This window comes from Phalangium opilio, unplaced genomic scaffold (assembly GCF_054372755.1).
Source record: "Phalangium opilio isolate 3A_F unplaced genomic scaffold, DU_Popi_V2 ptg000113l_1, whole genome shotgun sequence".
Classification (NCBI taxonomy): Eukaryota; Metazoa; Arthropoda; class Arachnida; order Opiliones; family Phalangiidae; genus Phalangium; species Phalangium opilio.
The window spans coordinates 3265805-3285845 of record NW_028324209.1 but is presented as its reverse complement, the minus strand read 5'-3'; the positions used below and the strand labels follow the sequence as shown (position 1 = coordinate 3285845).

At 34.8% G+C, this 20041-nt stretch overlaps 1 protein-coding gene across 4 annotated transcripts; it reads right to left on the bottom strand.

Annotated features, from left to right (window-relative positions):
* Positions 1–384: 384 nt before the first annotated feature.
* LOC149623347 (uncharacterized) lies at positions 385–19078 on the bottom strand. 4 transcript variants are annotated; one of them, XM_089853349.1, is made up of 16 exons: positions 18764–19078; positions 18451–18694; positions 18226–18353; positions 7194–7247; positions 6811–6864; positions 6657–6724; positions 6471–6566; positions 6008–6163; positions 3660–3891; positions 3296–3570; positions 3202–3224; positions 2557–2599; positions 2191–2490; positions 2072–2131; positions 1696–1973; positions 385–838 (listed from the first exon to the last, which is right to left on the bottom strand). In XM_089853349.1, the coding sequence occupies exons 2-16, from the start codon at positions 18532–18534 to the stop codon at positions 722–724; spliced, it is 1968 nt and encodes a 655-aa protein (XP_089709475.1). In that variant the 5' UTR covers positions 18535–18694; positions 18764–19078; the 3' UTR covers positions 385–721. The 4 variants fall into 4 exon arrangements, with proteins under 4 accessions (XP_089709475.1, XP_089709476.1, XP_089709478.1 ...); XM_089853350.1 differs by having other exon boundaries at positions 18767–19078; XM_089853352.1 differs by lacking the exons at positions 18226–18353; positions 18451–18694; positions 18764–19078 and adding an exon at positions 15941–16031.
* Positions 19079–20041: the final 963 nt, after the last annotated feature.

Sequence of the window (20041 nt, the reverse complement as noted above, 5' to 3'; positions counted from 1 at the left end):
TCGTACTCTAGCTTACTGATGTAGCCACCGAAATTATGTAAAACGCAATAAGGATAATTCAGGAAAGGATGAAGAACTTCAAGTATCATTAGACATGTTGATTGATATTTAGTGGCAACTAAGACCATTAAACACAGTGTTTAATGGTCTTAGGTGGCAACTAGTCGCAAAACTAACACGCCCTTCCTACCTCAACCACACCTAGCTAATACTTAAATTTTTTTTTACGTGACTTGTTATAAGAAGTTTTGGACTTGTAAACCTGTCTTATATCCAGCCCTGGACTGCGGAAGGACTAGGGTAGAGAAAGATCACGGACTTTTTTTGACTCTCCTCATTTTACTCCATGATATTTAGTTTTGTTAAAAAAAATGCATTTAGCTCTTTTATTTTACAAAAGTTAAATAGCGATTTATTTATTCATGATCTTTTAATATTTTACAAAAAAATTTTTATTAAAAGTAAACGACTCTAATATTACACTAACACAGTAAGACTGAAGAAATATATATCGGTGTAAATTGACTAGTTCAACCCTTTAAATTAATTTATTTAAATTGGTTAACCGCGTTTTAATTTTTTTATATTCAAGAAACTTATATAACAATCAATCAATCCTTCCCCCCCCCTCCCCCAAAAAATATAAATATAGTTAGTACTCTTTCTACACTAATTTAAAACATTTGGCGATATTCTTTAAAATTAATGTAATATTAATTTTCTAATATTTTGGAGGAGAGACTTTTAAGAAACACTCTTTTCCCATACAATGCTGTGACGTCACGTAGATTGGATTGGCTCTATGGAAACTTATCATGGCTGGTATTGATTCGAAGACCTTTAAATAAACGAGAAATTAAAATTATTATCTGAACAAAATAAATAAATCGATAACTCTGCGAGTCTCTAAATTAAGCTACAGGACCCACAACCCATTGCGGAATGAGTGACATTTTTCAAAATGGCATTTAAATGAGATGCATTTTTCCAGTATAAAAACATGGAGGTAATTTGTTTTCACTCTACAGGATCGGCAACTTCCTATCTCGGGCGACAGCTTATTCTGTATATACTCTGTTACAACATTGGTTGTCAGTACGCGCAAACCTAGGTCTCTATGCAAAGTAGCTTTGTGCGTGCTGTCAGGAGACGAAAAACTTCAGGATCTTCAGGATTTAAAATATCCACGAGTTTTATTGCTCGAGTGCACGGACCTCTAGGCCTTAGTTTCAAATACGTGTGAAATTGCCTACACGTATTTGAAACTAAGGCCTAGAGGTCCGTGCACTCGAGCTAAAAAACTCGCTGATATTTTAAATCCTGAAGATCCTGAAGTTTTTCGTCTCCTGACAGCATGTACAAAGCTACGTTATATAGAGAAACAGCTTTGCGCGTGCTGACAACCGATGTTGTAACAGAGTGTATACAGAATAAGCTGTCGTTCGAGATAGGGAGCTGCCGATCCTATAGCGTGAAAACAAATTTCCGCACGCGCATTCTTTATCCAGTACAAAAATAAGAAAACATGGTTTTCCCTATGATTAAACATAACCCTATACTTTAAAAAAGTACGTGTCTCTCGCTATGCTGGGCCATTGATAAGGCTGGGTTCAACCATATGTCCATCAAGCAAGAGGTTTATATACTTCTACAGAGACTTACAGGATCTAAAATGACGAAAGCCTTAGAACTGACCGTTTCATTGGGTTTTTCTTTGCCAAGTGCGAATTTTCCTCCATTTTTGCGAATATTAAGATGGAATACCTTTCCGGATTGGACTATCGTTAAAGTGAATGGGTTGTCGACTCCCCCTTTTTTAGATGGCCTGACTAGGAAAGCGCCGTCTTTTCCCAAAGATAGAACCAATCTCGAGGCTTCTTCCCTATCTATGTTTTGAAAGTACAATTGTTCTTCTAAAGAGTCTCCTTTGGGTGTCGTTACTTCCACTGGACGGTCAGGAAGAGGTCGTCTCACTGAAATAAAATACGTTAGTTAAGCTTACAACAATCAAGGAACGCATAAACACTTCAGGGGGGATACGAAAACTGGACACCATGGGTTCAATACTTACACCTATCATTGGATTGGTATGATGTAAATCCGTTTGTTTTTGGAGGCAAAGGTTTTAGGTCTAATAATTAAAAATATAGTTAATTTTAACCTTTAATTAATGTCTTAAATGATAATTACTTTGCTGCGTATTGGAGTTTGAAGCGTAACCATTTCTGGAAATTTTAAGTCCAATTTTGTTTTGTAGCAAACTGATACTGCTGGGTGATTTCAGTTTTTGGGGTAGAGGAGGGGTCAAGGAGTTGTCAATGGTCACTGGACCGGCCGGGACCACTGGTGGCGTAGAATTGGGAATATTCATATTACGAGTTGCTCGAAATTCGCCCGGTCCAGGAACCATTGGCGCAGAGTTGGGAATATTACGAGATCGAAGTTCGTTGGCAATTTTTGAAGCCTGCTTCCTGGCAAGTTCAAGATTTTCTGAAAGAATTTTAACAGCGTTAAAACACAGAGTTAATTAAGGATTTAGGTAATTAAATGACTCACCATTGCCATTGAATTCGAATGATCCATTCCCAGAATCATCCGGCTGTAACAAAAATAAAAATTTTATATTTTGAACATTTATACTTAAAATCTAGTACCAAAGGTGAATAGAAATAACAACAGAAAGTGAGACCCTTCGAAGTTGCCAGTTTACGACGCAAAGTTATCTTATATCAAGAAGTGATATCTAGTTTATTAGGGAGAAGGTATAAATTCGGCACATTTCCAGCTTTATCTCCAGTCCAAACATAGGTCCGGGGTTAATCCCCTCCTCTAAATTACAACCAGCACGCATTTTCCAACTGAGGTGAGGCGAAATAGTCCCCCCTTGTATTTTGGAAGGGGAACTGGGACTATGGCGCGCGAATACTTAGGCATCTTATACCTTCTCCCTAGTAAACTAGATATCACTTCTTGCTTATATTCTGTCCGACGAAAATAATTCGTCTTTCGATCATAGATTACATAGCGCAAGGTGTGGAAAATGCAATGCGGTTTGCCTACGGACTCGCGCTAGTATTCATGCGAGTTTTCCTCCTAGTACACCGTGGGGGGTGTTAATTATTTTTCGCACGTGGAATAGGTTCTCCTTACTGCCACACTTTCTGTTAATTCTATTTACATTTGTTAGTACCACATACGTACATTTGAAATAATTTCATAGGTTTCTGTAAAATGGTAAAAACGAAACCATTATAGAACATTTAGTAGAAATAGAAAAAAAAAAACTTTTTTTTACCTTGGCTGTCCGATGTTGAGGAATTTGAGCTTTGGTAGGCGAAAGCCGGATAGGCTCTGACCAATGTATCATTCTGAATCATTGGAGGTTGCGGATGTAACGGTGTCAAGTACTCTACTTCATCTTCGAAGGGCGACGTTTCAGGTACAGGTGGTACTTCGAAAGGTGAAATGGGCAGTGCCGCCTTCAAAGGAGGTGCCGGTGGCTGAGCCTTTGGTCTCGTTAATGTTGATATTGGAGTTGCTAGTGGCACGGAAGATGTCAGTTTCTTCAACCTTAAATAAATAATTTAGTTTAAAATTTGGTTTGTTTGATTATATCAGAAGTAAATATTTACTTCTGATTATATCTTATAGTTACTCACTCTTCGAAATTGGTTTTTGGTGGTTTCGGAATTATTTCTGTTTGTATATTTGGTTTTGGCTTTGGAGAAATATTGGGTGGTTTTGGCTTGGCGGCAATATTTGGTGGTTTTGGCTTCGTGGCCATGTTAAGTTGCGGCGAAACTTGAGGTCTGGCTATAACTGGCTGCTGGTTCGGAGCTTCAACTAGAACGTCGTCGTAGCGTTTAACTTGCTTTAGAACTACTGAACAATCTGATGTAAAAAATACAAAGAAATTTTAATCTTCACAGAGAATCGCAAATTCTTTCTTTTGATATCAAAAGTCAACCGCACAATTTCACAATACGAGTACATTTTTAATCAAATGATTACCGATAACAGTTAAATCATAAGTTTATAAGATATGTTCCATAAGTATGACACTTCCTGTACTTCGTAATGCTAGAGACTTACTGAGGGCTATAATAGTTCGAGAACGGCAAGCGAGAATTGACTACACTCAGTTTTGCAGTCCATCTTCCCTTTACGAGAATCTATGACGTTTCAACTACGTCACTACATGACAAGCTTTCAGTAACTAGTGACAAACATATGGAACATACTTATCAACTTTTGGTTAAATCAAGAAAAAATAGACTGGTGCAACGATGATAACTTTGAGATAAGGGAGGAGTTTGCAGCATACGCAAAGTTTCGTTGTTTTTACTAAAGTACCCGCCCACTTGTCGAAGCATCATCGAAGGGAGAGAAATATTTCCCGTCTCGCATATATATTTATTACTACCGCTAACAATTCAAACAAACTAGACAAATAAAGGCAAATGTGTTGATTGAACGAACAATTGCGCAATTATTCATGGTTTTCATTGTACTCTTCGATCACAAAATCCACTATTGAGAAATAACCCCTAAAAGTCTTAGCAAATTCGGAATAGGCGCTAGTTGGCACACATGTTAATATACGGGTAATTATAATATTAAGAGCCAGCTTAACAGCGTGACAAGGAAAAATTCCAGATACAAAAACAAAAAAACCACAGCCCAGCACTCGCATAACATAAAATCTACCTAAGGCCATAAGAAACATAGCGGCAATAAGTTCGACACTCAACGTTAGATAAAGAGTGTTTCAGGGTAAAACTACTTCCTACAACGTAAAAAAGGGATAAGGCAACCCTCAGCATCTGGACATACAAAATGACTACAGCGCAGGCGTAAAAAAACGAGATGGAAGGCTTCCTTCTCAGTCAAATCTAATTGTTCTATTCGCCAAAAACAGTTCTTGTAAGCGACCCCTCCACAACCTCTTGAAGATTGCTACTTATTCTTAGAATGTTACTTATGCTACGACTTAAGAACCTACGTAGATGTAGGCGGTTAATCAGCAGACTGGAACAGAGTGGGCGCACGCTTTAGACAAAAATAAATGGCGTTTTAGAGGTTGGCTATACATTATTACTTTGTACGGCAACATTGAAAAAACACCACAAAAGGGAAAGTTTATTTTTTTTTAAAAAAGGGACTTTGAAATGCTGATAACCATAAAAATTGTCTAATTATAACTAACTAATTGAATTAAATCTAAAAAACACACACATCCGGTGATTTTAAAAATATATTTTTATATTAATAAAATCATAAGTTTATAAGGTATGTTCCATAAGTATGACACTACCTTTACTTCGTAATGCTAGAGACTTACAGCTCGAGCTAGTTCGAGAACGACAAGCTATAATTGACTACACTCGGTTAAATTGCAGTTCATCTTCCTATTTAGTCTGTTCTAAGCCTTTGACAGTGCCTCACCACAAACTTATGGAACATATCTTATTAACTTATGGGTAAAATTAATGACTGAACTTTTCGAATTTAAATATTTTGAAACTGAAATAACTAAGCCTAACGCGTCATTTAATTTACCAAAACTAAACTCAAAATTTTATACCGGCAACTTTAATTAAATTGAAATGACTCTACACTTCATTACGCCTTTAAAAGGGAGAAAGGCATTTTCAAGATTTTTAAGATATTACTCTAAGATAATGAAATATTTCGGCGTACCCTAATGTTACGCGAGGTTTGACATAAGACGTGTTTCTACGTAGGAAGTTAAGTTTTAAGAGATTTGCCAAGAAAAAAAATGGGGGAAATTAAGTTTTTATTTTTCAAGGTCACTGACTGCACTTTTAACTTTTTACCTTCAGTATTATTCCCCTTTAAACTTTGAATGGCTGATTTGAGGTCATAATGAGGTAATGTTCTAGATATTATTGGAGAGAGAGAGATAGAGATTGCATCCTGTTTCTATGTAGTGAAGCTTACCTAAGGAAGCCGTAGAAAATAATGTACGTGAAAAACAAAAACTTACTGTCTTTTGGTAGAGCAATTTCGTTGCTATTTTGATCTTGATTTAAAGTCTGCACGTCATAAGAGCCGAATTTCGACGATCCGTTTTGTTTTGGAGTCGATTCTAGTCTATTTTCTCGCGTTAATCTCGCTTCATTCACTTGAGAAACTATTTGGGCTGTTTTAAATAAATTAAATATCATATTAAACTTCGTTTACCTTGGACTAAATTTCATCATAAGTTTATAAGATATGTTCCATAAGTTTGACACTTTCTATACTCTGTTTTGCAGCCCATCTTCACTTCATGACAAGCTCTCAGTAATCAGTGACAAACTTATATAACATATCTTACGAACTTACGCTTTCATGGAGTGATAGTTAAATATGTCTCGCAATTACATTAAAATAAAGCTTTGTTTTCCAATGGTGGCATTAATTACGAACTAAACTAAAATATAAAAATTTTGTTATACATTACTTACAAACTTCCGATGACGTTTTGCTTTCGTCATCATCGTCAGAATCTTCTTCAAAATCGGTTCCCCATTCGTTTCCGGAGGATTCGCTGTCCTCTGGATCTAAAATATTAATTATTTTAATTAATATATATTAAGTACACGTTTTGCTTTTCACCCTTTGGTAACTGGCTAACTGAAAAGGAGACTTACCGTTTGAATTGGCTTGAGACACTCCAAAACTCCGCTCTTTCTTAGACTTTAATGTGTTGTTCACCGCCCTGAAAGCGTAATAAATATAATCATTAATAAATTGATTGATTAGATATAAAACTTAAAATTAATTTAAAAAAAACCTATTTCTTACTTTTTACAATGATTGGCTTGAACTTTACATTCAGTTATGCATTTAGATATTTGTCTAAAAAAATTTAAAATTAAATAATTAAATCAGAAAGCGGACTAAATTTTAAATATTTTAAATTAAACTGTACTAGTTTTTATAATACGTATCTTTACCCATGACATAATTTTTTTCTATACTAATTTAATATACTATAATCTTAATAAACAAACAAACCAACCAATTAAAATTTAAATAATAATCTTCATAAACAAACCAATTAAAATTTAAATAAAAACTAATCCTTTTTCAGTCAATTAATGCATTCCACGAAAATTATAACCGAAAAAATTAAATTATTCGCAATTAATTTTTCAGTTTAAGAAAATGCACTAATATTTTCTTACTTTTTGGCATGCGATGCTTGGTTCTTGCATTCTTTGACACACTTGGCTAGTTGCCTGGAACGATAAAGGTTTGGAGGGAAAAGCGATATCAGATATTGACCACTCAAGCGACACAAAATATAACGCTAAAACCGGCAAATAATAATATAATTTGATAGCCTAGACTAGCTGGTCATTTGAAAGGGGAGAGAGAAAATGGATTCAGTTATAATCATCATCATTATTATTATTGGAAACCCCGCGGGGATGGAATTAAAGTTACATTGCACGGTTAAGTAGCGTTCGAAATTAACGTATCTAATAGTTGTATACTACAGCTTTCACCGCTATGCTTTGAAAGTACCGTTTCTTTGTAGAATTTTCAATTTTCACATGGTTCAAATATTGAAAACGAAAATTGAACTCATTCTTTATCGATAAAATTTACTTTTCTTCAAAAAAATATATAATTTCTTAAAGATATATTTGATCCCTCTACACACTCTTTAAAGGTAATAAACCTTTTTGGTGTAAAAAGGACGTTGGCAACCCTCAGTATCGACACGTACAAGGGGGTTGATACATTGCCATCCGTCTCTGCGCACTCTCATGATACAAAAAGACCACATGAGCCAAATAGCGAGATGGAAGGTAAAGTTATACCCCCGTGTCTTTTCCTCTTAGTTACATCAAAATGGTCCGGGGATTCAATTTTAGAAGTAGGAATGGAGAACGGTTAGTATTTACTTCAGTCCGACTCATAGATCAGTATAGAGCCCCTCCCTCCAACACGTAACGAAAAGTTTAAATTATCATATTGGCTCACTTAAACTACGTTTTGATGACGTTGTGAAGGGGACGGCGAAAAATACGTAATTCCTTTTTACCTCTGAAGCTACGACCCGCCTCTTCTTTCATACCCCTCCGTCCCGGGGAAGGGGGTCCGGGACTTTGACGCGCGCCCACATTACTCTGTTCTTCATTCCTACTTAAATCTATCCCTGATATTACCACAAACATACCAATTGAACCACTCGGCCAGTTACGAAAATTCGCAAGAGTTTCCAAATTTAAACGAATTGAAGTGAATTAGGGTGTTATATTTTCTTTATAGATAGTTTACTCAAAAAAGGGGCTGGGGAAATATTTTCCCCACGCTCTCAGCTTTAATGCAGTGTTGTCAGACCCTGATTTAGCTATAATATAATCAAATAGTGATTCAAACTGAACCACTAGTAGCCTTTAATCTCACCGCAATCATTAACGTTTCTCACCACCTATCTGGCAACACTTTGAGAACGGCGAAACCGCTTTAATTAATAAATAAATAAATAACTAACTAAAATAACGAATATCGCTATGATTAAAACGGTATCCATAGAAAAATTGCGATGTTTACGTAAACTTCAGGTAACAATACCGTGAGCCTCAAAAGAGTAAATTGCGGTACAGGAAACATTAAGAAAAGAAAAACTGACTATTTTCTTTAGATTGGTGTATAGTGTGGCGAAACAATCTAGTTCGAAATCAGTATTATAAATCGAGTGAATAACCTAACTATTGTTGGGTGAATGAGCCCCCTCCCCCCTTTTTCCTTGCTTTGAAGAAATCGTGCGAAATAATCTTTTCAAGTAGGTGGAAATTTGTAGAAGTACAAAAAGGTAGTTCTTGAACTCCGGTGCCGAATACATAAGAGTTCCGCTTAAACTAACGCCAACGTTTAGAATGTTTAAACAAAAAGCTTAAAATTAAAACTAGAGACAAAACCCCCTTTTTTTACAAATTTGAACTCGAACATTCTGCTATTTTACCCACGAAGGTGAACTGAAGAACATAATTAAAGAACTGAGAACGTATCGTATAATTAAATACGAGTTTGTCACTGGTTACCGTGAGCTTGTCATGTCGTTCTCGAACTAGCTTCCAATAAGTCCCCCAGCATTACGAAGTATAGGCAGTGTCATACTCATGGAACACACCTTATAAACTTATGGTTTAAGCTGCCAATATAAAAACAAGAAGTGATATATGGTTTATTAGTGAGAAGGTATAAATTCGCCGTATTTCCAGCTTCATCTCCAGTCCAAACGTAGGTTCGGAGTTAATCCCCGCCTCTAAATTACAACCAGCATCTCATTGGTTCTTGAAAACTCACGACAGCGCGACGCGAATGACGAAAACTACATATTTTCCGACTGAGGAGAGGCGAAATAGCCCGGCCTCCTTTTACGCCCCCCCCCCCTTGTATTTTGAAAGGGGGACTTAGGTATCTGGTACCTTCTCCCTAATAAACTAGGTATCACTTCTTGATAAAGATAAACCCTGGTATCAGGATACATCCCAATTATATCTATTGAACGTTCTCAGTTCTTATATGGGTTCCAGCTAAAACTAATATTCTACAAAACATAATTCTTCGTATATTTATACTCCCTTTAAAATGAAAACAAATACCTAAAGGGGTGTTTTCCTACATTGTTTCGAGGTCCTTAACTCTAAGGTGTTACTGAAAACATTCCCAACCTTTCAAACTACATTTAAAGTTTAAGTTCCGGAAAACAATCAAACAAACCCACACTTGAAATGATGGAATAAATAAATAAATAATTTATGCGAGAAAACGTATTTCTTTTGTGTAAAACAATAATTAAGTTTCCCTTAATTTATAAAATAATTTCACAACGAACAATTTAATTTCATTTTTGAGAACGTTCTTAATTATATCCCCATTTCCCGTTATTATAAACAGTAACTCCATTGTTTTAAAAAAATCGCAAACTAGGCGCGGATGTAAACGTTTCTTTATAAAGAATAAGATTTAAAATAAAAGTTCCTAGCTATCAAAAATGGGAGCCCCATAAAAAGAACATAAAAATGCAAGGTCGAAAATTGGAAGAAATTTAACGTAAAGGTATGAACCACGAAAAACCTGAATGCATTTTGTCTTCTTTGAAAAATTATTTTAAAAGATACGTCGTTTTCAAAAATTTAACCACACCCCATAACCATATATGGTTAAAACCCTTCCTGTAAACATTTAAATTAATACTGCATATATAGTTAAATATGACAGAGAACCTTCAGGGGCATTTAAAGGTATTGGTTCTAGAAACTAAACAACTATTTTCTTGTTACTCTAACATTGACAAACATATTTTTTTTCTTATAAAAATAGGCACAGTATATTTGGTTATATATAAAACCACAACCATATTGTGCCTAAATAGAATGTTTGGAAATTGTCCAAAATAACGGGTTCTAAAAATAACTAGCTAGACAACGGATGGAGAGCGACAAACTTTCCGCTATGACAACTATTCCTAAAACAGTCAACACTAGATATTTTAAAATAAATAAATTTAGAACTTTATAAATTATGAAACAACTTCGAAAGTGCTGACACATACAATTGATTGTATCTAAAATTAGTTCATATTGAATCGAGTAAAACTATTCAAGTCTTGGAACTAATTGAAAACTTTGCCAATTAATTTCAATGACCCTAATTAAATTAAATTAATTAATTAATTAAAATAAACTCTCAATCTCCGCACTCTGTATAAAATTAACCCTATTTCGTTGGGACGCGAATCGATACAATAAAATTCAATAGATGATCTAATTTTATCTGAAACAAAAGTTTATTAAAATTTAACGAAATTTCTTTTGAATAATCGTAAAGGAGAAAAGAAAGTTCTAATCAATTTTAATTTAGAAAATCGGGTTAATTAGATTCATTTAATTGTCACCCAATAATAACGGGACGGGGGTATTGTTTTAATTCGGTTTCTACGTAGCTAAAAGAAGAAATATATCTGTCATCATTTTCACTTTGAGGGGGTAAAAAAAATCAGGATCATCTTGATTTAGCCGCCCTAAATTGGGTGAATGGTTTGAACTAGCCATAGGCAGAGAAAACCTATAATTAACCAACGAACGTGTCGTCTTTCGTTTGAAATTTTAACTTTAATTGCCCTTCGGCTCATTGATGCGCTTAGAAAAATACTCTTTCTTATAATTTTACTTTTTAAAATTATACATAACTAAACAGGTGCGGCACACTTCAAGTGAAATCGAATCGTCCCCCATTGAATTCCAATTAAGAATTAAGTTAGAGAAAAAAAAGTTCATTTATTTATTTATTTATGGATGTGAATAATTAACGCCCTTAATAAACTAATTAACTTTGATTTTAAAAATAACTTTCTAGCGATCAAAATTTCACATGAATATTTTAAAATTTTTACTGAAAGAAAACAATACATAGTTTTCAGAATAGGGTGATTGATATCATTTACAACAGGAGTCGAGGGTACTACTTGTTACTGTCCTTTGTCTGCCAAGTATCCTGGCCTCCTAGTGTAAATGGAACCAATCCTCCTAGTCTAAAAACTACGTATAGATTATAATAATAGTTTTACCTAAATACGAGTATGAAAACACATTAAGCCTAAATTCGAATTAGGCTTAACACGATCACGAAATGGCGGGTATTATATGCATATTTCCCTCCCTTTTTACGATGATGATGATGGCCATCACAATAGTGATGAAGAATTCGTGACTAAATCGCGCCAAATCGCTTCATTTTAGCGGGAAATTTTACAAATTAAATGCGCGTGATTCTGATGAAACGGGAAATTTTGTTAATTCGATGTCTATCATGAGGGTTGAATGGTCGTCACGTTAAACGGACCACTGAATTATTTTAAGAAATGCTTGGATGACCATCAGGCGAAAGTCATGAAAATGACCGATTTACTGGTCATTACTTTCTCGTCTTAAATTATTGTGATTTATGATTTTGTTATGATTTTTCCCGCCATAACCGTGAAAAACAAATAAATAAACATATTTATGATTGAAAGTACATTAACACAAAGCTATCTAGTTATGATTCTAAGTCAAATACTATGTAAAATTTTTGACCTTACTCCTAAACCGATACAATAACTTTGGATTACTAGAAACTTCTCTGGAATCTTACGCATGGAATTTGAGGAAAATACGTTACTAACCCTAACGCAAACCACGATGATTCGAAAATATCGTTAGAAAAAAAAACTGCTTTTCTTATTCGGTTCAATTAATATAAATTAGTATCAATTAGTTTCGATAAAAAAGAGCTCAATGACTCATGTTTTTCAGGGGTGGGCTATACGACACGAGATTGGGAACTGGATATTATTACATTATACGAGGAAGATCATTTGCAAATTGAGAGTTTTAAGAAATGAGGTTTATTATTTAATCTAATTCGACTTTCGGTAAAAAAAATACTAACAGTCTGATGTCCAAGCCTAAAACTGTGTCTTTGATAGGATTGGGCGCCATTAACGGGGGAATTAACATAGGTGGGCAAGGGTCATGTATAATACCTATTTTTGCTGATTTTTAACGATTAAGTTTGTACAAATGTCTTCCAAACTCGACATACAGTGGTCGAAACATTCTAATCTGAAAACTATGTATACAAATCAAAACATCTAAAGTTCTCGAATACTTGTTTGTATTAAGCCTAGTTTGAACATCATAATTGAAAACTACACGTAATGTTTCGTGAAATACCTTTTTAGTCAAATTCTTTAACTCTCTAATTACGGGGTTAGATGGAATTAACAATCTCGGGGTCACAGTTCACACAATTTAACTTAAAATTACGATTAAATTAACGATATACTCACAATCCAACATTATTTTTATACGCTGACCATTCGGCTAAATCCATTCGCAAATCCAAAGCGCTAACACTACGCGATAACCGTCTTTGAAATTTTTTGGGCGAACTAGGTCTGAACCATAAGGAAGCCCGTTGAGCCACAGAAACCGGCATTGTACCAAGCAAATTTTTCTTCCAAAACACAGTTTAGTTTTTTTACGAAACAAGTCACCACAGGGGAGCGGAGAAAATAAAACCCCTTAGCCGAAAAAAAGGGGACACAATAACAATGAATAATAACCTTAAATAAATTACGCACGAAAAAACGTTTTAACTCAAGACAACGCCTACAAGTTTAATATTATTAACTACATCTTTTTCAAATTAACTAAATTAAAACCCTGCATGGTTAAACTTTGAACTTAGATTAGAACTTTAACTTTAGCGCCGAAAAAACTTCTTCTAACTGGCGAAGGTCGAGTATTTGCCAATATCCGAGTATGACTTCACCGATAACTTATTAAATGCGAAAAATTACCGCCCGCACCTCTAAAGGGAAGAATTAGAATTAAGAAAATAGTCGACTACCTCGAAAGGTATTCGACGAACGACTGACTATATTAGAGATAGCGAGAAGCGAGTTTTTTGGCTTCGGGCAAAATACTGGGTCAGACCAGACTCTAACTTACTTCACCTGGCAAGCTGCTGCAGCTTCTAGCTTCGATGACGTTTTCTTTGGCATTTTATGATAGGGAAAAGTGGTTTCTTAAGCTTTGAAGGTGCCTCAATATTAAAAAACAAGACACATTACGATTACTAATATTAATATCTACGTGTGTTGGTGTTATTAAAAAAAATCCACCCAGTAATGTTAATCCTTTGTTGAAATTTCGGGTTCAATATAAACTGGAAATTGCCAAATTAGCACTAAGAACCAGTAGTTAGAATGGGAATTAGTTTATGTTAGATAAGCCTCGGCTCCAATTAAGCTCATATTTTAAGCTGTTATTCAAATCAAAGTCTACAAATTTCTTAAAAGCCTTCAGTCGTGTATACGATCTCCACACAAATACAGACACACATACAAGGCCATCCAAACTTCCGTTTCAAAATCTACGTTGTGTTTACATACAAACGTAGATATAAAATTTAAATACGGGGAGGGAATACTTAAGGGGGTTTGAGAAATCAAGGTATTCAACCTTAAAGGACCACCAATTTTTTTATATCACGATTATATTTTAACGGAAGAAGTGTTAGGTTGAGTCTATGGTGGATTGGCGCACATCGTATATAGTAGATTTGCCCCCCAATGAGTGTGAATGTGATATCCTGTAGATTTGAAGAAAGTCGGCCTACTTTCGGGAGGGAATTGAAATCTTACACGTTATTTCCTAGGAAGAGAAGACAAAATTCCTTCGTGATTTCGAAGAGTACCGTTTGATAAAGGGATAACGAATTGGATACCGGAATATTGATGAGTTGTCGTGATGCACATGTTCAATTATTTCAAAAACTATGATAGTCAATAGAATAATGGCATTGTGATAACCCTCTATCTCTTACCTTAGTGATACCCCCCTTCCGGGGACAAATAGTAAACTAATCCAAAGTTGCCCCCAACGTTGGGGATACACATTTCACTCCCCCTCTCTACCGAAATTACTCCATGCACAAGGAGATAATCAACATGTTAAATATTTAATCAAATATTTTAATCAATGTTGATTATCTTCTTGTGCTCCATGGTATCTGGTTTTAATCACAAATCCTAGAGGTCAGATACTAAGTGTAAACGCTGTATTAAGTAATCGTTGGAAGCCCTTCTGTTACAGTAATTACACTTAACCCGTAATCGGTGTACAGCAAATGAGAGTTTGATTAGCGCATCGCGAAAACCTTCATAAGTTATACAGGGTGGAATAGATCATAATTACATAAGGTCTGAACACTGCACTAATTATGTTAAAGCTATACGAGAGAGGGGGTAAGGATTTTGCCTTACCCCTTTAAAAAAAGCATAATAAGTTATACAGGTTGGAACGCATCATAATTACATAAGGTCTGACAACACTGCACTATTTATGTTAGAGTGGAGGGGATTTTGCCTTACCCCTTTAGTGAAACGTATCTATTTAGTTTCTCACCTATGCCTAATTACTTGGTCACCTTTAAAAGTTCGGGTTCAATTTCTTCCAATCAATTCAAATATTTCAATTTTATTATCAATTGACCCTATCAACCGGTTACCTGGAAGTCATCCCTTCAGCGTTACCAAGACATTTGAGGTAAGTTTACCGTTAGATTGCAAACTGAAAATAACCGATATCAATCTAGAAATTTACTACCGTCAAATAAACGTTATTGATCGGGGAAAAAATTCCGGTTCAAATTGGATTTTATATATATATATTTCTACGGAAGTTTAGTCTCTTAAGAGATTTACCCAGAGGGTAACAGCCAAGAAATAATTAAAGAGTCTAAGAAATAATGATAATAAATAACGTAAAAGTTATTAATTTTAAGACTAACGCTCTGGGAATTGGGCTAAATATGTTAAAGATTTAAATGTGGTTAGAAAGTTTTTAGATTTCCGGAAATTTTGCTTTATTTCTTTGCCGGTGAATGCACACATACAGGGTGTAGCAGCGATTTCGATTAGAAAATTTTCTATGACATTTTGCCCTAAACTTGGACACCGTTTTCAAATTATAGTTTGGTGTGTTTTATGGACTACCCATTAAAATTAATTACGAAACTGAAAGGCTATGCTAATTTAATTAGAGTCATCATAACTCGAAAACTGTGGCCCGGACGGAAAAATGTCATAGAAGTTACATTTTCGACTCGAAACACCCTGTATATGTAGTGGAGAATTTTCAAAATGGTCTTAAAATAAACAGTTTTGTCTGGAAAACTGCACCTTCAAAAACAAACAAGTCTGGAACTTTAGGTTTATGGAAAAACCAGGTTTCCGTGTTAACCCTTGGTTTCATTCATTATGTAAAAGAATCCAACTTCAAAGTGAAGAAACTTTTCTACTAAATTATGGATTCGTACTATTTACACTAATACGTCCCAAAATAACTCTTATATGAATGCAACTTACTTATTTGGACTGATCATGTTTCAAACTAAATGCGTTATTTTATAAAAAGCTTCAAACAATCAAACCGCGTTTAAGACAAACTAGCTGCAACTACATCATTTTTTCCTTAAATAATAATCTAATAAGGCGTTGTTAGAAATCCAGAAACTTGCCCTAATCGTAAGTGATAAGTAAATAAACCAATGAGGAATCGTTATATAGTATACACTGTAATGGACTTTGAAATTGACGCCGTTTTGATATTAAAACGAAAATATATATTATATCTAAATCATAGATTCACGTAAGATGGTTCGCGAGGTATTGTGGGATACATCAAAAGGGATAGTCGCAAACCCTACGGAGTAAGTGTTTATTCCATTCCGAGGGGCAGATCACTTTCTTCTTTAAAACGAGCACCTTATCTTATTAAATCCGATTTAATTAGGTGGCTTAAATCACGTTTAGATTAAATAAAATCACAGTTAAATTAATTTAGTATTTAAATGATGATTAAATTAATAATTTTACTTTATTTATAAACGTATTATAACCAGAATTAAAGTTATCTACCTCTATGTATGTTTATCCACTTAAAACGAAAAGATCCTTCAAATATAGCATACGCCAAATGCTCCAAAAGTCAATATTAGAGAAAGGAATACCACTAAAGCTTACAAAAATTAATAACGCGGTTAAATATTGATGTCAGAAAGATCGTAAATTACCTAAAGGTTTCTCGGAAGCAATTTTAACAATCCTCTTCTATATAGATATTATTATATAATATATTGTTATTATTTTCTCGTATAACAAAGAGGCTTTAAAATAATAAAACTTCTAAACAACTTTGGACGAGTGAAGATGAGTATAAGAATGACACCGTTATTTTAAAATTATCAGATAACAAATCGGGAGCGCGTATAATTATCGAATGTTCATTTTAAAAACAATAGAAGATGTAAGCCTGCCACTGTGTACAATATCTGATTTTTATGGGAATTTGATTATTATCTGCGACGAGTACAATATATGAAATAGAAACTAGTTTAAAATCTTAGTCGTTCGTGTCAACGAAGTGACACGGTATACTTATTAAAAAATCCCCTCGCACAGTTGGAACGTTTTCAAGAAAACTAAGTACATGCGTTTTGAGCGTAGTGCCGTAACGCTTTCTTGGTAATGGTAATTTCCCGGAGAGAAATTAATGACGTTAGAATCATTTCGCAATGCTTACGAGCCTATATATCTATATTTCTGTTTGTGTCCCTGAGTTTGAGTATGAATTAACAATTAAGAACGCATTAACTACTGTTTAGGACTGAAGCCTAAAATTACAACATAGACCTAATCGGCTGTCATTGGAACTTAGACCAATATTGGCATAAGTTCATAAGATATGTTCCATAAGTTTGTAACTGGTTACTGAGAGCTTGTCATGAAGTGCAAATGACGTAGGCAAAACCTCATAGATTCTCGTAAAGCGACGCTTATAAACTTATGATATTACTGATATAGTTTCGATTGTATATTATACTAGCTGTTACCTGCGGCGTCGCTCGCGTCAAATAAGAACTTCCATCAAAATGATATAAAGAATGGGTAGATTTTATTGCTGACTAATATTTTTGTACCACCCTAGGAGCGATGGCACTCGGCGTTGCCCGTCAGCCCGTCGGGACATTTTTTATTACTTTTCATGCGGACATTATTACATAAAAAAGGGTTTTTAAGTTTTTGGCCGCCATTTAAAAAGATGGCAACAAATCGAACCCAAAATACCATTCAGGCCGTCTATAGGTTAAAGGAAACCAGTGTACTAAATATATTTGAAATCGGTTGAAAAGCGCGAACTTTGTTGCATAGAGATTTTTTACATTTCTCGGCGCCATTTTTTAAAATGGTGGCGGATTGGAAAAATCTTTCTTAGTACGCGCCTACTACTTATGAGTAGCGTTCCTGCAAATTTTCAGCCTTCTAGGGCAAGCGGTTTGGGCTGGGCGTTGATTATCAGTCAGTCTGTCAGTCAGTCAGGACTTTGATTTATATAGATATAGATTATAATATAATATATAAATTTAACTAAGCTCAAAATCTAAGCCTAATCTAGTGACATTTGCACGAGGGAAAGATGAAACAGAATAATTTTGGAACCGAGCCCACAATTGTTAACATTACTTTTGGTTTCGATAGTAGTATAAAAAAATTTAAGCTAAGCCTAATGGATGTATTATCATATTTTGGCGGGAACTGGGATTACCTATACGTATTTCCAATTAAATATAATATAATATAAATGTACTTACTTCCGTTTTGTAATGCTGATGTCTACTAATTTTTTATTGAAGATTATAGAAGTTTCGTCTAATTCTAGTAGAGATTGTCCATTTAAATTAGTTTCTTGAACGAATTCGACGAAATCTTTCATATCACTCTACCAGAAGAATAATAAAAAAATACACCCATAAATAAGGTAAAACATCTAAAAAAAACCTTAAAAACGTTTTTTAAAAAAAACTTGAAGAACAAACTTTTTCAAGCCATTCCACCACGTTTACAACGTCCCAAGTCACAACGATATCGTGATCTGGTAAATTAATTTTTCGCCAACTCATTTGCTCGGGTAGGAATATTAACAACACATTTTGCGATAACAAATTAAAATAGTTAAAGCTAAGGCTAAAAAAAAACTAAAATACGGAACAAGGGGATACACTTCCCGTTAGATAAACTTTCAACGCGGTTTCGAGGTCGGAAATGTGAACGTACGTAAATCTAAAATCCGAAAAATACTCCTAAAAAAATTAACCCTAAAAAATAAAACAGTAAAAGCGCAAAGTTCACCACCAACTGTCAACGGCACACGAACTGCTGAACCTCGTTAAACGTAAAATATACGAGATGACGTAATTTGATAGAAGTTGAAACGGAATTCCCCGCTATATAGATTTTTTTTAAACACGACTGTATGAAACAATATCCCGTTACTTTGAACTGCAGAATAGCAGAAAGAAAACTCGTACACTTTTTCGTTACGAGAGAGTCTTGAAATGATACTTGTTTACACAGCGATAAAAATTAGTTTTCGTACGATCTTTTTTTAATCTAAACACTTGATTTTCTCCATTTCTACAGACTACAAAACGTTGTTTCGCTACCGCGCCTCTAAGGCTAGCTTCAAGCGGGGGAAGTTGGTAATTTGGTGACGTTTATTTTCCACAGGCCCCCTTTCAAACGCGTTTTATATTCTAACTTCAAGGGATAGTAGTATAACAATCGATCAGCATTGAAAAAAATTTAATTTCCTCATCAAATAGTATATAAAATAATTCATAAGATAAGTTCCATAAGTATGACACTACCTATACTTCGAAAGGTGTCGCTTTACGAGAATCTATGACGTTTCACCTAAGTCACTTCATGTCAAGCTCTCAGTATCCAGTGATGGACTTATGGTATATGCCCGTTGAGAAATATATATTATTGAACAATCTTTGGCTGCGCTACATCCGGAATAAAAAACTACACACTTACGACATAATCTTATGGTTTTAGTTAAACGCGGCAAGCTCTTAACAGCCTTGGATTAAAATTCGTTTTCAAATAAAACCTACTTTCAGGTCTTAAATTATACACAGTTTCAAATATTTGAAACTAGCAATACCTTACTACTAGCCCTTTAAGTTCTCTGTGAGGCTCCCCGCCCTGTCTATAACGGTATAATTATATCTCCATTCTCTATCCCTCCTACTGAGTCCTCCGCGAGATAAAAAGAAAATTTAAGGCCAATTTACATGCCCGCTTAGAGCTTTAGCTACAGTGCATTGCCAAAAATGAGGCTATGTTAATAGCTCTTTATTGTGACATCATAGTCACTTTGGGTGATGTGAGGGTGAAAATACTCAGTCGGAATTGGTTGAATAGGCCTAGATGGATGATTAAATTGGCAACGGAAGTTGAGGTTCAGTTTTTGCTTCCAGGATAGTCACTTTAGACCTCTCCTTAAAGCAGAGCTATAGAAGGGAGCTGCAGCAATTGAGGGAGCCCTCACTAAGGTCCATGCGCTTCCCCCCCCCCCGGCGACCATAGATATAGTAAAACTATAAAGGGTCTAGATCCACT

Coding starts and splice junctions, on each gene's coding strand:
- LOC149623347 (XM_089853349.1), bottom strand. CDS start 18,534: ATGAGTTGGCGAAAAATTAATTTACCAGATCACGATATCGTTGTGACT. Junction 6,725..6,810: donor CAAGCCAATCATTGTAAAAA/GTAAGAAATAGG, acceptor TTACGCTTTCAG/GGCGGTGAACAACACATTAA. Junction 2,491..2,556: donor ATTCGAATTCAATGGCAATG/GTGAGTCATTTA, acceptor AAATTCTTTCAG/AAAATCTTGAACTTGCCAGG.